Source organism: Bombus terrestris, chromosome 2, assembly GCF_910591885.1.
Source record: "Bombus terrestris chromosome 2, iyBomTerr1.2, whole genome shotgun sequence".
NCBI lineage: Eukaryota > Metazoa > Arthropoda > Insecta > Hymenoptera > Apidae > Bombus > Bombus terrestris.
The window spans coordinates 8542903-8560551 of record NC_063270.1 but is presented as its reverse complement, the minus strand read 5'-3'; the positions used below and the strand labels follow the sequence as shown (position 1 = coordinate 8560551).

The 17649-nt window shown below is 37.8% G+C and overlaps 1 protein-coding gene across 4 annotated transcripts in view; it reads right to left on the bottom strand.

Annotated features, from left to right (window-relative positions):
• LOC100643274 (neuronal acetylcholine receptor subunit alpha-7) overlaps window positions 1-17649 on the bottom strand; it is a 264223-nt gene that overhangs the window by 163258 nt on the left and 83316 nt on the right. For all 4 annotated transcript variants that reach the window (XM_048414508.1, XM_048414506.1, XM_020867826.2 and 1 more), the window contains exon 4: window positions 15901-15945. In XM_048414508.1, coding sequence (XP_048270465.1) covers window positions 15901-15945 — 45 coding nt within the window. The remainder of the gene's footprint in view (window positions 1-15900; window positions 15946-17649) is intronic.

Sequence of the window (17649 nt, the reverse complement as noted above, 5' to 3'; positions counted from 1 at the left end):
TCGCTTTAAGCACACAATTCTGTATACATCGTGCAATGTGCGAAATCGGATAGAATCCGAATTAAACGCGAAGATAAACGAAATTTGAACGAGAATAGAAACGATAACGTGTACTTTGAATTTTGTATGAAGGAATGTTTGGCGATCGTAATGCAATTAAAATTGGGATTAAATTCAGCCCGCGGAGAATTGAAAAAAGATGGATCAAGCATTCATGAGCTTATAGAACTTGGCCTCTTTTCTATGAATCTATGTACATATATTCCTGTATCAAAGAATTCTATTGAAACAAATCTTTGATAAATTGTTATTTCGCTAGAATAAATGAAAAATATCCAACTAACACGAGAAGCTATAAAAGTTAATTCCAGCGATAAGTGAAATACTTTGAAAGGGAAACAGCATCTTCTGAGAACTTTTGCCATTTTCTGCATACAGTACACTGAACAAATTTGTTTGATTTTGGTTCTTGAGACATTCAGATTCCTAAAAGTGCTGTGTATAATTGAGGAGGAACTGGAGCAATCGGACAACAGTTTGCGTTACGTCAAGGTAGGATCACTCTTGTCACAGTCGCGATAGTCTCAACTGAATTGCGATTAGTATTACAGTGTGAATGCAGATTATTGTATCGCGATCGTAGCGTAATTGAACACTACACCGATATAAATCAGCTTTGATATGATATTGGCTACTGTTTGGTCGTTAAAGTCGATTGTTGAGTTCTGAACATGAGCAGTCAAGAACAACCGAATCAATCTTTAACTTGTTGGAATTGTAACTCGAGTAGTCGATAATCGTTATAATAACTGCACAAGTTTATTAGTCGTTATTTCAGCATAATCTGCATAGAATAACTTTAAAGATGGAAAAACACTAAGTAAGACATTTCGTCCAAGGATAGCAACGTAATATACCCTTTGCATTTCGACGAAACAATATGTAGATTACTTTATTCAGGTCTTTCGATAATATTGCGTCAACGCAATTATCGCGCTTTACTGGTTGGTCCTCGATGCGTCAGCTACTTCATCTTCGATTCTTCGCGAGAAGGCACAGTCTCAACAAAATATACGTTTACTTATACGTGCAAACAGCCGTTTCATATATTACGATTCAATGGAACGTTAGCCGTAGCAACGACTAAGCCGCGATAAAGCATCGTTTACCCGCAGTCACCGCACCCAAAGCCTTCTATATTCTTCAATTTTCCTTCTTTTTCCTCCTTTTTCCTCAGATGCTGTCTCTATCATGCCCATAAATAGTAGGAGGCGCACGAGATACTGCCGTGGAATACGTTATATCGTGCAGCTTGAAATATCGTGGTTACAGGGTCGTTAAATTTTTCCGTAATACGCGGCGTCCGAGGAACGCCGATAGTTTAGGGAGATACCAGGTTGAGGCCGAAATTTTCCTCGTGGCCGCGGTAAGCCGATCGAAATTGAACAACGAATGGTGAAAAGCTGGCCGGCTAACGGATTGTTTATGTCTACGTGAGTCTATTTGTTCAGCTATCGGTTAACGATCGACGACGTTTCCCTGGCGCCTCTCGAGCATCGTTGCGTTGTAACTTGTAACGCATTACCGATAGCTGCCGATAGTTTCGCGTGTTTCTTTATAACGGTCCCGGTACTCTAGCAAGCGGCGAATAAAATTTAAACACAGCCATTGGCTTTCCTACGAAATATCGCACGATTGGCTACAGGAACGAGCTTCCTCCTTACGAAACTCCGCCAATTTGACGCGTTACCGAACTGCATACCGAACGTCGATGTAAATTTTACTTAATATTCTCTTTCGACTACATTGGGTTGTTCTCTTGGATGATACTGACACGATTATATTTGCCAGAAATTCCTTATTTCTGCGGCTTTGGTAACCGTGTCGTTAGCCTTTTAAAGTTGGAATATTTTATGGCTTACAAACACGTAATATTTTATTCCAAAAGACATTATGTATGAAGTAAAGTACGACGTAAACTGTAAAGAATGACCGTTACTATTGAATTTGTTATAAAACGTTGTTGCTATTATGCTTTCTTAGATATATGAATTAACAACGTTCAAAATACTTCTCAGTGGACGATACCGACTCTGTTATATTTACCTGGAGGAATGTTTCCTTTCTGTAGTTTTAATAACTGACGATATTTCTGAAGCTGAATGCACCTAGTCTTTCGTACAATCGGTTTTATAGTCAGTCAATGGGCAGCCCGGCAATAAATCCAGCAAGTATGCAAATATTTGACGATGCAGAATTGAAAGGCACGTTTCACTTCCACGTGGAGAAACGACCGTTCAATCCGCGATCGATGATTTACGATTATTTGGGAAATGTTTCGAGAATTGCGACGTTCTCCGCAGGGGATTAGTCGCATGGTCGAACTTTTAGCTATAAGTCAGAACCGCGGAATAAAGCTCTAGCCTACAGCGTTCTCTGAAAAAAGCGAAGTAAATCGCGTTACCCGTTTGTTTGATTTGTTGTTCGGGTCACTGTGAATACCGTGTGTAGTAAGTTGCGAAATTTCTGGCGAAAAGAAAACAACTCACAAATTTAGTTTTCATGCGACAGGAATATGGTAATTTGAAATAATGATTATTAATATTTGAAATTAAGCACACTCGCTGCAACGTTGTAATGTGATTTGTAGCAAGCTTAAGCTGTGGAAAATAGCCTTGTACTACCTCGTGTAGTTTTCTATCAATGACCTCACATAAGAATGTACAGTAAGGAAAACAAGGACTACAAAGAGACGATCAACTACAAAGAAACGATCGACTACAAAGGAACTTGAATATACCCAGTGAGCAACCGATCAATAGTCGATCAAATGGACTTCCGTACTAATCGCTTTCGAGAGTTTATTATCATCTCGGAACTGTTCATTCTCTTTCTAACAACGTTCGTGCTATCCGGCAGTTGATAGCCGATTCAGATATTGCGAACAGAAGCTGTTAAAGAAGATAAAAGGGGAACTAGACTCATGATACGATTGTTGTTTCTCCATTATCTTTCTCATTAACGATTATCCCATTGGTTTTATTAAAATTTGTTAAGCATCGGTATACTTCTATCTACATTTGAAATATTATTTCTTATTACGTCAAATCGATGAATGATATAATTGTTATATACAGTTTGTACATACGTAGTTTTATCTTTTATTTTACGAATGTTGTATCCAATGAGACTTTTGATAATATCGATAGCTAAAAGAATATTCTGATATAAATTTTCAAGAGATACGTTAGTTCGTTGTTAAACTGAAAGATTTACTTCGTTAATTATCACTCGTCTAATTGAATTTTTCTAATCGAATTAATTCACCGTTTATTAAAAATCGGTTAGTAGAAACGCGACTTAATTGGTACATGTATCGTAACTGAACTCTAGCACGAAATTTTTATGGCCTCAACCCATCCTACCAATCGAATAACCGAACCTGTTGAATGTTTCTACCGCCATAGTACATTGTATTACGGTCTCCAGCCTACTTGTACATAGGTTCAACGGTCTCAAAGGCGACCTCAATATCAGAAAAATAATATTCCTTATCGCGGAATAGAAGATACTTCACATTATGGCGTAGAATAAATATAGCGATTGTCAAGAAATACATACTGTAGTTGCAACAATCGTAACAACATTTTGCTCTTAGAGTATCGTTAGTAAGCAGTAGATGGTAAAATAGTAAATAACATGTAGTAGTACAAGCACGATTAATTAAAACTGCTCCACGTTTCAAAATCTTCTAAGAAACAGATCCTTTTACACCATCGATTACTATCGATAAATAATCGAAGGTAAACCTCTCGCAAAATAAACATCTCGTACGAAAACACTATCGAAAAATTATTTTCAACAAATATTCTCGTTTATCTATTTGCGATGGAACGCTGTCGCATACTTTTTAGATGCAATTGATAAGATAAATTTATGTTCGAATCGAACCTGTTGCGCGAAGATCGTTAACATGGAGCATCATTTTCCACCGCTCGTACGTGTACGCTTTCCCGTTTTAGAAACTCGCGAATGAACCTGATTTCCAGGTCACGTCCGTTCGTGAACTTGATTTGCATCCAGGACTTTTAGCAATATCAGGAAGAAACTTGCAGAGGTTGATGAAAAGCTGCGGATACGTTCCGTCCCTCTTTTTCTAGCGAATCGTGGACTAATGCTATCTCGAAGTTCGATCTCCAGAATGAACTGAGATTTTAGCAGGCAATGCGATTCCCCAAGTGCATTTTCGAGACCTTTGTGTCCCTTGAATGTTAAACTGGGTCATGGTAAAATGAGAGAATGAATCCAGAGAACTTGACTAGATTTGTTGGCTCGATATGTAATTAGTTGATGGAAAAATACAGTTTTTCCACACGCTTCGTGGTATTACTGTCGATAAATTAGTATCTTAATCTTGTTATTATTCTACTTAATTACGTTATATATCGATACTTTGAAAGGTATTTTGCAAAAAATATTTTATTATATCAGATTACAAAACCGAATTTACGATCCAATTACTTGATTGGACGATAGGAAACGGTATCTAAAATGTAGCGCACTGGAGAGAACGTAGATGTATAGCCATACGCTGTATCTTAAAATGCTTTTGCATCATAAATTCAATCACGCTAAGCACTATGTTTCGCGTTAATTTCCCTTTTCAATTATCTGTTGTCTTCAACGTGAATTTTATCAAGCACGAGAGCACGGCAAGTGTACTCAAGACGCGACCACTAAAAGCAACGAGGGTTATTATTTTCAACGTTGACAAACAATTCGTGATTGCGCTGCATATTACATAAATGAGACAAGTTTATCGAAGGAGCCGTAACGACACAATTTCACAACATCCATCGCAGAAATGTTTGATAATACGGCTGGGGGAGACGATATCGTTAACATGACGTTAAAATTTATTGTCGACTAGGCGGAAATTGGCCAAGGGAATCGTCGCAGGGATTAATACGCGTCGTTGTAATGGCAGCGGATTCGAATACCGAGATAATCGTTAAACTGCATAAATTATTTCACCGTACGACGTATCGTCGAGCAACGAGTCTGTAGCAATAAATTTCGAACCTGTTTCGCCAAAGATGGATGGTTAACTTACGATTGAAAAGGAGAAGCACAAGTGCTATATTTTAATTTCAATCTCGCTAAGATCGCTCTATAGAATTCGCAATGGCGATTTAACAGCCGGTGGGGCGATTTCATGGAAATTTCCAGCAATTTGGAAGGTTTAAATCGGCCAAAGTAATTTGAATATTCGTTGTTTGCTTTAGAAAAGGTTTACGTTGGTGTTAATATTACGTGCTTTTACTACGATTACTTGGAGTATAATTATTCAAAAGATAAAATTGGAAACTTCAGGGGCGTTCAATAAAATTAGTCGTTTTAATCGAAGTTTAATTAGCTGGAAACTAATAACGAGTTTGTTAAAGACTTTATGAAAGAGTTGCACATATATGCCTACCACTTCAGGTTATTCTCTACAATTTTATTAGTAGCTTTAGCACACGTACGTTACGCTACAAATCATGTTGAAACGAGTACGCGTGTTCGCGCGAAGTGATAAAATTTATTCTACGAAGAAAGTTGTAAAAAAAGTGTGTCTTATAAAAAAAAAAAGGGAAAACAATTTTCCTGGCAAACGTTAGCTATTTTAAAGTAGCGTTACTTTACGGACGAGAAAATAAAAACGTTCAGTATTAAAAATTAATCAGTATAATAAACATGACGCGAGTAACGATATCTTAATTTTTTATATATTTTACAATGCCGCGTTTCAATTTTTAGTTAAATTCAGTAAAACATAACTATTTGCTGCTAAAATTCAGTTTCTATTCGCCGCAAAATATACGTGTGCCTTTTTTATTTAACGGTTAACTTGTCTTCATATTTTTTTTGTTTTTTTTTTTTGTTCTTTTTTTTTTTGTTTTGTATGTTCGTTACTTCGCACATCATTAATTTTAATCGTATAGATGAATTTACGATTCAACAATCACGGAAATTTCTGCTCCATCTGTCGCTCATTGCTTTTGGCTGGCTGGCGTGTCGCCCACTTTCAGCTTCATGCGAGAAAAGGCAACAACGTTTAACTTGGCACATAAACTAATTAATCTATGTCCTTAGATGCCTAATTTCAGGAATGCCTTAGCGGAACATTAAATTTGTCATCAACTGCGTGAAAAAGCAAAATTATTGCTCATTCATAATTTATTTTATTTTTCTTGTTAAATTCGTATTAACTTTTATGCGCTTGTTCCAATATTTAATGTCTATCGATTGTGCAGCGAAAATGATCGAAACATCGCGCTTGCTTTTGATTATACAGCCGACTAAATTTTAATTATGTCGCTTATTTGCGTCGCTACCATCCCACTTGCGCCTGCTTTTTTCCAATAGATTCACAGCAGCGGCTTGCGACGGACACGGTTTTGATTTCATGGTAGACTTAATTCCAATTTTCCTTGTTCCTCGGCTCGTACAATAACATTGCCTCTCAACCGCACCACTTTATTATTCCAAATTCAAACAAATTTTCTAGTAACGTTCGCGTACAACTTTTCTTATAGATGAAACAATCTGGCAATGTCAATTCCACCTCGAACGATGACTTTATGCAACATACGTATAATGTAGTGTACCAATTTTTCAAGAGAAAGTTAACGAATGGTCAAGATTCGGAACAATTTTTCTGCCACCTGCTACTTCTTCGTTAATCATTATATGTTCTGCATGGCAATCGCTTCCTTTGTTTTGTCGAACATCGATGATTACGCGCGGCATTATGACGTGCAGCACGATTAACCCTCGCTTTCAGACGTCAAATTCAGTAACGAGAGCGAGTTTGTGCAGAGAATATGAGCGTTTGATTGCAATCGCCAAGTTGGCTCGCTCGATACAGCAGAATTCTAATTACAAAACTGTAACATTGTCCTTATTTTTCAGTCGCTTACTCTTTCCAATTCTTTCATTTTCAACTTTGACTTTGGCCGTTATTAACTAACAGTTTGTGTAGTATGTACCAGCGCTGAATATAACGAAATAATAACAAAATAAATTATATCGTTGTATATTTAATAAAACACATTTGACCAGTGTTTCGTGTACGCTGGCTACTCTTGCTTTTCGTATACCATATTATGCCTATAAGTATCAGAGTATCGTAGTCAATTTAAAATGTATAAATCGATGAAAAATTAATAGCTAAAGATAAACTTATTATCATGTTATTATTATTATATCAAATAGATAATTCATTGATCTATATAGTCATTGATTTTAAATTCTTTTAATCTTTCTGTCTTTTGTACCTACGACACAGGATTCAAACAATTTGAGAATAAAAAGCTTTTCAAATAACATAATTGTTCCGTAATCATTCTGTAATTACCTACTGCCCTTTAAAAATTAATTTTATTGTACCATGATACATTTCAATCGCTCTTTGATAACGTTGCTGCGACGAATAAGTTAAAGTCATTCCATTTTCAATGTACATAGATATGTATATCAATGGCGCCTTTTAAGAAAACGCAAGGGTAGCTTACGAAAAGGAAACGTTCGATCGAAATCATCGGGTTTCTGCTTCGTATACGGAATGGAAATGGTGGAAGAGACGTTTAGAGGATTATTGATGCGCAATAACGGGAAGCTAGATATCTGCGCTATCTCATAGTTCGATTCGACTCTTCTTTGAACAACGATTCGATTGAAAGATCATTTGCAACGATAAATCCCGCTTTCCAACGAAATCTTATCGCTCTCTGAAATTTGTTGATAGATTTGGAAGAAAAATTTACTTTTTATTTACAACTTTTTTTCCCTTTACGAAAAACATCCTTCTTTGTTTAATCATCAGGAGGATATAATCTTAACCAAACTTTCCATTGGCTGATCGAACGTTTTGATAGCTCGCGTAATTTCAAAATGATCGCGCGCGCACCGCTTATCTCGCACACCGCGATCTATCGTTTTGAAATTTCGCGAGGCCGTAAATCCTCGTCACGCTTGATCGTAACGATGGCTTCGGGTCACGTTTAAGGGTTAACTTATGTAAAACCAATTATGTTAAGCCCGGTTAAGTACCTAATAAATACTTTACCGTCGACTGATATCGATAGGTGGTAGATAATTACGACAGTTTTAATTTAATTCAACACACATTCGCTGACCTTACGAGTTTAATGTTGCCAAGCGTCCTAGCATGGTTATGGAAAATTTGCAAAACTCAATAGGGGAAGCAGATGGTAAAATATATTCTCCGAGTAATTTATAATTTCACCGCTGAACAGAGTTACTATGGTCTCTAGACAGTATATTTTAATAAAAATTTACATTCATATTATAATTTCTTTTCCCCTTTCCTCAAGGGACACAGAAATAGCGCTACATTTAGCGCATAAAATACTCCTTGCAAATCATCATTTTTTTTTAACAGTTATTATATAGCTTAGTTTTCTGCCTGTCAGTCTGTCTGTTTGGCCGACCGATCAAATAAAAAGTTGAAATTTGGAAGAAACATTGATTTCCCATGATGGAGTATAATTGAACACGATATAATTTCAAAAAATTAACAATTTTCTTTTTAATTAATCGTTAGAGGATTGTCTTCCTTGTCTTCGTTAGAAATTTCTTTATCGGTAAATTTCATCCAAAAGAACAGAAAATATGATTGATCGTATGGAAAATGGATCGTAAATTTAATACAAAGTGAGGTTTCCCCGTACATTATTATTACATTCGATTAACAATGAAATCTTATTAAGGAAATTATTTTCTTTTTTTTATCTTTTTACATCTTTTAACTTACATAATTTTTATTACACGGAACCTTCATACCGAATACAGTGCACGACGCTAGGTGAACTTACAAACATCAAACAGTTGTTAAACCGCTGATTAATTCTGCTACTTGATTTAATTTACACGCCCGTTATATCGTACTATACAAAATGGACGACGTTAAGTAAGTTTCGTCGACCCTGGAGATCCAATAACTCGGATAACCCGAATAACGATTTTCATTGGTCTCGATCTCGTCGTTCCGGCCAAAGTAGTTGTATACGCGTACAAAGAGAAATAAGCTTCGATGCTAGAGAGGAATCTTGATAAGAGAAACGAGCCACGAACGTGTCGTCGCGTAAGAGAGTGACATTAAAGATTTCGTTTCCGAGTTGTCGATTACGAACGTTCGCAAAGAGGCAGGCCAACTGATCTAAAATGCGAATGCTAGAGGCACGTTATTCCAGCCACTCGTGCCAGTGAAACGTGAGTGTTACGACAACGTCCTCCGCTCCATACATTTAGTAGCGACGTTGTGCTAACACACGCTCAACGTGTTCGCTACGTGATGATGCTAACCGTGGCCGACTGTGCCTGCCTGCGATCCCGCTATCCGGTCGTTCCCGTTTACTCATTGCGAAAGATGTACAGTACACGGTCGTCAATCCAGGTTTCCCAACGAGGAAAGACAAAGTACGCGCAATTATTTTGGTGCTGCACGTGTCGATACAGATTGTGCCCAGCTTTGAAACGCGATCACGCGAGATAAGCGTGTTTGCAGCGTACATAGTCTGAATTGCGTTGAACATTGCTGTCTAAGCATCGCTCGCGAGATGTTACACGACCCAACACCTGTGACTCGTTGGATACCTCTTCGATCAAGAATACGGCAAGATCGATGAATATCAGATTATTCTACGAGTTTCGCGTTTAGTTAACAAAAATGCTACCTATCGCTTTACGATGATAGAATTTCCTTTTAGTATACCAAAAGAATGTCATGGAATAAGGAAAAAGGTAGTGACAAAGAGCGGATGATAACACGATCGTTGCAACGACGTGTTTTTATAATTTCATAGAAGTTCGTGATTTGCATCGTAAGTCTCTGCAAATACAAATGAATCAATCCACTAGTTTGTAACGTTTGGACAGCAAACTGGACGAGTCGATACGTCATCGTTCAATGCTGTGTTAAGATATGTTTGAACCGTTGAAATCAACTGCATCAAAACGAGGAGATACTCGGGGATTTTCATCGTCAAACTTTATCAGACACGTCGTTGTAAAAGCAGAAGTTGGAGAAGATTCGAGAGGAGGCACTTGTAACTTTCAGTGGTATAGGATACTTAAATTCAAACGTTCGAGTATGTCTCGCGAGCGTCACGTCGCCTGCAATTCCAAGTCGAAGGGTGAGTCGAATAGATAGCTGAAGATGAACTTCCAAAGCAGATGTCTGGAAGAATTCCATTAAAGACGGAAAAGGTAGCGGAGCGTAGTACGAGAAACATTGCAACGAGCGAGCTTGCGCCGCGTTTGCTGAGAAAACAGCTTCAACGTTCGAAAGTTGCACGAAATTTTGCTCGCAGCTCGTGAAGACGAGTGTTTCCTCAGCGAGCGTTGTTCCAATTCGTACCCCGAAAAGCGTTCTGCTTAAAGAGATTTGTCGCTGAAATTGTTTGATGTTTGTGCGTTTTCGCATCTTTATGTCTCACATATAAATATTTGAAATTCAAGAAAATTAAGATATACATCGCTGGAAAGGATTTATTTCTCACTTTCGATTTTTGTTCACTTCACTCGATTATCACGTTTGCACAAACCAAACTTCTTCTAAAGATTCTTCCTTCCGAAGATTTGTTTCGTTATGAATTTCCATCGACGTTTCATGTTTTGTCGTAGGTCTCGATTTATCCGAGTTGTTTGGATTCCAACGAAGCAGAGCAATCGGAATTCCACTGTATTTTATCGCCATCTTTTCTAATTTCTTCTTCCATTAGAAATTTACAGACGTTAGCAAACTTGCTTGTCAAAAACGTACAAGAATTCCTTCATCCACAAATATATATCTACCATACTCGCAATGCGTCTCAACGATCGACAGCTTCATTTATCAAACGCCTAGACGGGTGAAAGAGAAAATAAAAAAGATACGCGGCTGAAACGACGACGAGCTCGTCGTTGAATTTTTTGGAAAACTCGGAAGCTTGTATTCAACTGGAATCCGTTTCGCCGTTCGGCCGCCGGTTTGTCGTGCACAACCGAGTTCCTACAGCTTTAGTCCGAATGCTTTCTGCACAAATGTTTCCACTGGAGGGCATTCAACATTTTGTATCCGGGCTGCGTAGACTTCGGTTTGAATTATTTTTCGGCCTTTCGCGCGCACAAGTGCTTGTTCAAAACGTGCTTTCACTTTTGGCCATGTAAAACGCAAAAACAGCCATCCTTTTTGACGAGCCAACGTTTTTCTCTTTCCTCGCATTTTTCAAAGAGCTGTTGCTTTTATTATTACGATATTTCCGTCAGATTCTTGTTTATTCGGCGAATTCTATGCGACCAGTAGAACAAATGTTTTTTTACAACGATAGCTGTTCTTAAGGTGTATCGGATATATTTTAAATATTTCTTTTCAGATACGCATCTTCGACTGAAATTATCCATTTGAAATTGCGTTTATGATGCTCGTAACGCTTCTTTTATCATAATTGCCGTTTATCAGAAACTATTCTAATAATTTGTTCCCTAAACAAACACGTTGTTACTTTCGCTGATTCCCAGTTTACAACTTTAGACTCTGGGTAGATTTAGACTAGTATAAATTCCAACGCCAGAGGGATCTGGATTAAGTTCGTATCAATTCGTTCGTTTAACTGTGCAGTTCTCGCTCTTTTCTCGCTGAAAGGACAGAAATAACCTGTGCTCTATTCAGCGGCTCTTTTCCAAGGATGAATTACTACGGACGGTTTCAACAGGTCCTGAACTGTTCCGCAACTGGTTGCCTTCCGGAACGAAAGGGACGCGCCATGCCTGTGCAGCTCTGCGCTGATTATTTTATAACAGATTGCAAAATTAGGCGAATCGTGTCAGCCACGAGGGTTGCTTCGAAATTCTATTCGGCTTAATGCGTTCGAAACTTTTGATTGGCCGCCTCAAAGCGATCCATGCCACGCGACGATAATACTCTTCGGTGGAACTTCGTCATTAGCCGAGAATTTCATGATGTAATTTTAATGCACGGATGGTCCGTACCAAGGAATCGAGGGCTTTATTAAGCTTGTTGTTCTCAAAGGTGAGTTACTTCGGTACAATTAGTAGATGTTGGCATAGTAGTCGTGCGGTGACTATACACTGCGAGTGAACATTTTTCATTGGCATTCACATCGCCATTCTGCGTATCTTTTGCGAATTGGAGAACAATTGCATTAGACATAATGCAGTTCATTGGTTAAAATTATTAAACTTGGAAGTATTTATGTCGCGTATCGTATTATTCGAATCTCGCGATATTTAAAGCGTAACGTAACATTCGTTTTAAATACTATCTCATTCGGTCGACTGGAACTTTTCTCCTAAAAATCTACATCCTCCTAAATCTTTCCATTTCTCCGATATTTACTTTTTTTGCTGAGCAAGCGGATACGGATGGAATTAAAAAATCGATGTTTCCGATTAGATATAGACGGCGGCAAGGAATCCGCAAGAAGAACTTGGAGCTAATTAATCGGACAAAAAATAATCGTCTTTCTCTAGTGCTCGATCGACGGTCGATATTTCCTCGAGAAGAGGTTCGATGGCTTCTCGAAGATTTTACCGTCGATTACCGACAACGAGGAGCCAAACAAAAAACAGATCAAAAAGAGTCGAGATACAATCGAATTCCAGAGCAGTTGGAGGGATGGAAAAAGGTGACGAAGCGAAGGAGGATAAAAGAGGATGTGACGAATTGACGGTGGAAAGGGAGAAAGGAAATCTTTTTACCTCCGCCGGAAATCAATTCTTCAGAAACAATAAAATAGCTATAAACCGGGAAACGGAGTGATATCGACACGATATGATTTAGGGACCAGATAAAAATAACAGATGGGCCGGAAATGAGTAATAGTTGGTTTGCACTCGTAATTTGACATTAGTATTTTTCAACTCTATTACAAGATATACGAATGCGTTTGTTGAAATTACTAAATTAAATTTGATGCGATCGTTTACGTCGCTGAAAACTCAGTTTCCTATTTTAGAAGTAGCATAATAAATACTACGTCGTTTATTTCTCAAGGGAATCTGTTATCAAGAGCATTAAACGCAAATATTAATTGGAAGCTAACAGTAGCTTCGTGTTTTTGCACCTTAGTCTTCCCGTCAAATAAACACGGAACAATTGTCTTCAGGAAAAAATATATGGAAGAGTATGACACGAAATTTATAGACCGTGCAACCCCGAGAGAGCAGCGCCGTGAGTTATGAATAAATTCCCGTGTAGTTGTCGCGTATCGCGCAAGAAAGCCAAAACGTCACCGGCACGCGGCTACCGTTCCCGGGCCTTTCGTTTCCATTTCTTTATTCCAGGCAGCAACGTCAAAAAACGTTCCCCGTGCTTTTCATCTCGATCCAGCCGGAGTTGCAGAAAGACGCAAGAGTGCATCATTCTACTCTCTCGATCTTCTCGAATCCTCTTTGCCGTGTACAGCCTGCTGTCGTTCCCTTTTATCTTACTTTCCATCCCCTCGTGGCCACCAACCACCTCCTTTCCCGTACGACGTTCCTTTCGTACCCGAGGGAAACACGAAGCTGCCACGCGGGAAAGGAAACACGAAAAGGATGACTCGAACTGGCTGAATCGACTGTGATGCATGCACCTTCTTGTTTCCTCGATCAGCGCTGCTTCGCTAGTAGCATGTGGGATCAATTTTGTCGATCTCATTTGATAGATTATCGCCACTGGTCGTTGAAGATCGATCGAGCTCTCTACGTGGAGAGTCTTGAAAATCTCTTGGTCATGTTAAAGTGGAAAAGAAGCGTAGTTATGCTTCCAACCGATCCGTTGATTTCTGACCTCTTTTTCGTGGTTCGACGTGTCACCGAAAAGAAAACGGTCGCCTGCTATTATTTTTTAATAGTTTAGTAAATTATTAATAAATATTTTTACAAATAAAGTCAAGAAGAAACGCGGGCATTTTAAAGCGCATAGTACGCTTTGATAAGTTAATGATAATTAAATAATCGATTATTAGGCGTAGTTGCATTAGGTCGTTAAGAATGAAATAGCCGAGTTTTAGCTAATTTATATATTAATTAAGTAGGATTCGATCGATTCGATTGATTCGGATAATAATAAAGTTACAATCGTTGCAATCACAAACTTTAGTTCGATCATTATCGATAATTTCTTAATTTATCGTTGATTTTCATTATCCCGAGCTTTCAATCTAACTTCCAATTTTCCCTTTATACTTGACAAGTATCGATCAAAGTTAGTCTCGAACATCTATTAAATATTCCATCGCTCCTTTTACTTTACGTTGTTTCTCTTTTTTATCGGATAAGCGCAATCTTAATAAGCAGAGGCAATAATTGCCATCTTGCGTCCTATACGAAGTTCAGCCACTGTATTTCCCGCCGAACTCGAGTAAGTATAAAGTAGAAGGAACCGACCACGTCTTTCATTTTCCTGCATTGACGATTGAGCAATACAATAGTATTGTAGTAGTACACAATAGACGTACCTTAAGCAGAAATTGCAAAAAATTCTCTGACAAGCGCTCGATAGGGAAAGAGCTAATACTGACGGCCGCAGCTGCGTTTCCGCCTCGTCGATAGTCTGCCTGACGAATGCAGTGTAAATGAATAATCGATTCCATCAATCGACAACATTTTTTCCCTATCTGTTACAACAGGAACTTGCAAGTCTGGTGCACCGACTTGTGGTTCTATTAAAATGGAAATGATATTCTGCGCGCGTTGCTTCGGCTCTCGCTCGCGCGTATTCATATTTTAACAAAATTGAAATTTCAATTTGCCGGGGCAATCGAATCCTGCTGACAGGAGTCATATAAAATTACGTGTGATTGATCACCATACCTATTACAATACGCATGGAAAATAAATTTCTTTGATTATTCCTGAACACAGACAAAAATAATAATTTGTCACGAACGAATATCTGTATGCTCGAGAATTAAAAATCTCGGTGCAAATAATAAAATATAATGCAGAATTCGAGGCATAGAATTTTTTTTATGTTAAGAGTAAGATATAAAGAAAGAGTATCGAGATATACTTTAGCATATTTTCTAATGAAATAATTTACGCGAATAAAAAATGTAAAAATTGAAAACTAAGAAGCATCGATCCGTAAATTTTGCAAACGACTTTCGAACTAGCTATCGGGATACTCTGTTTTTTATTCTGAAACTCCGTAGTTTGTTATGAAGTTTCTAAAGATGCTCTTTATTGCGCGAGTAATTAGCCCGAGGTATTTAAACGTCGTTCTTTTCGCACCACGTACCATTACCGCTAATAGAACGCGTTCTTCAACGGGAACGTTATACCACTTCGATGGAAATGAGAATAGCAACCGTGACAGGCGAGTATTAGTTCGGGTATATTGATTTCCTGTAAACCTGTAAGCGAACCGGTGCACCACGGTGTTTCGAGAAAGGAAAAGGACGATATTACCGCGAGTGCATTTTAAATTTCCCATTTTTTACCGCAAACCCCATTACCGGTACTCTTGTCGGTGCGTCTCTTGTGTCAAATTGTTCCTCGACACGAGCCATTACAAATTGTCTCTCTGATAATAACTTAAAAACAGCTATTTCATACTTATATATCTGCTAAGTTTATGGTTCATAAAAATCACGAAATTAGAACGAAGATACTGTACGTGATTTTAGATTGAAATTCCTTCTGTAATATGTTCTAGAAGAAAGTTCTGTAACACATTGGCGCTCTTGTCTATTCGGTATATGTATGCAAGAAACTGCGAACGCCAAGGAGTTAATACTATAGTGAGTAGCTACTTATTAAGCTGAAAACTACGTAAAGGCTTTAGAAACTAGTGCTTTCCCATACGGTTAATGTACATACACGTTAACGTATAGTTAATTAATCACTTACCAATTTCAGCCACGCGTTCGTCGTCAATATTTGATTCTTCTCATCCTGAGAAAAAAACAAAAGAGAAACATCAAGTTAGTATAATTTTAGTGTTCGAATCGTTTTATAAAAGTAGAAAATAAAATTAATTCCATAAATTTGAGATATACGGACCATTTCTTTTTCAATTTTCTCGACACGAAAGAGTGAATATATCGCATGTATATAATAGAATTACTTTGTTGCGAGAAAAAAGCCCATAAGATACGTGTAAAGACGAGCCTGAGAGAGAATGATGAGAGTGAGACGTGCAAGTTGTAAAATTCACACCAAAAACTAGGATCAATAACCACAAATTGCTGCCGCGATCGTTCGTTTCCCGAGTGCTCTGTAGGGAACCGCACTCTACCACAGACTCATCATCAGAAGTTCAAAGTGATTTATAAAACGAGTGCACTTCAACGATACTGTCAACCAGGCAAACCACTTGGTAAACGATCGCGTCGAACGAATTGACCGGTCGTTGACCAAAACTACTTATCGCGACACTTTCGTTTCCCCAATTTCATATCTCTATCCGATACATATCGAGCTTTTCCTTGAATTACTTAATGGAACAATTAATTGCTAAATAAATATATTATATAACGCAAAATGGACGATTACAGATAAAATAAAATAATGAAACGAAATGATAAGAAAAGGGAAACAACTAACAAGAAGTTAAGTTTATAATTTTCATATAAAAATTGTATGCTTTATACACAGAAGATTTACGTTTCAAAACTATCACAACGAACGAAATAAATCTCGAAGGCGTGTCTCGATTTAAGGCGAAAAGAAGCTACATTTGCATGTCAATGTATATGTGCATCCCGAAGCTGCATAGAATAGAGGTAAAGCTCGCGACTAGCGCAACAAGTATCAAACGGTTTAAGTTTAACTATTCGTGATAAAAATAGCCTGTTAATCTTATAAAACTTGGCTAGGACGGGGTAATAGCAAGAAAGTGATAAAGAATGTAATTAACAGATAGCCCGAGTGCTAAGTGAACGTATTATTTCACTTTCAAACACGAACCGAGCATGGCCTACTATCTCAGAAATTAATTTCATTTTATACATGTTCAAAGCGAGGTTAGAATTGATTTAAAAAATTTCATTGGTCACAAAATTTTATGGTATATTTTAATAGGGTACATTTACGCTCTGGAAATAGGTAAAACGATACATATATTTGCGTTAAACACGAGTCTCAAGGGACCACGAATCTCGAAAATGATCCGATTTTCCTGAGGCACAAATCTTTGCGGATATCTCGCGATAGCTTAACGTTGAATGTTTGGACATTTCCTCGATTAACGAATTCGTTGGATATTTATTAATCGCGACCTTGACCTACGCGCGTGTCAAACATATTAAAAAGTGAAATCGAATTGACGCTCGATTTTCATTTCAACGTGGAATCGGGTCCAAGGTCGATTTTCCGTTCGGCTGAAAGTGAAATTAAAACTATCGACGATGTATAAAGCTTTCCGATCAAGAACATGACAGAGGAAAACTGCGAAATCGAAATTTTTTGCGTGTTCAACATTTTGATGCTCGTTGAATTTAAAGATTTTGTTTCATAGCCTAAATAGCGCGTGTAATAAGTTTCAACTTGCGTAGATCGATAATATATGTACATATATCCATTTTATTAGGAAAATAATTCCGTGCTTGTCGCAGCCATGATTAATCGTTGTTTAATATGTTTCGCAGTGGAAGAGAC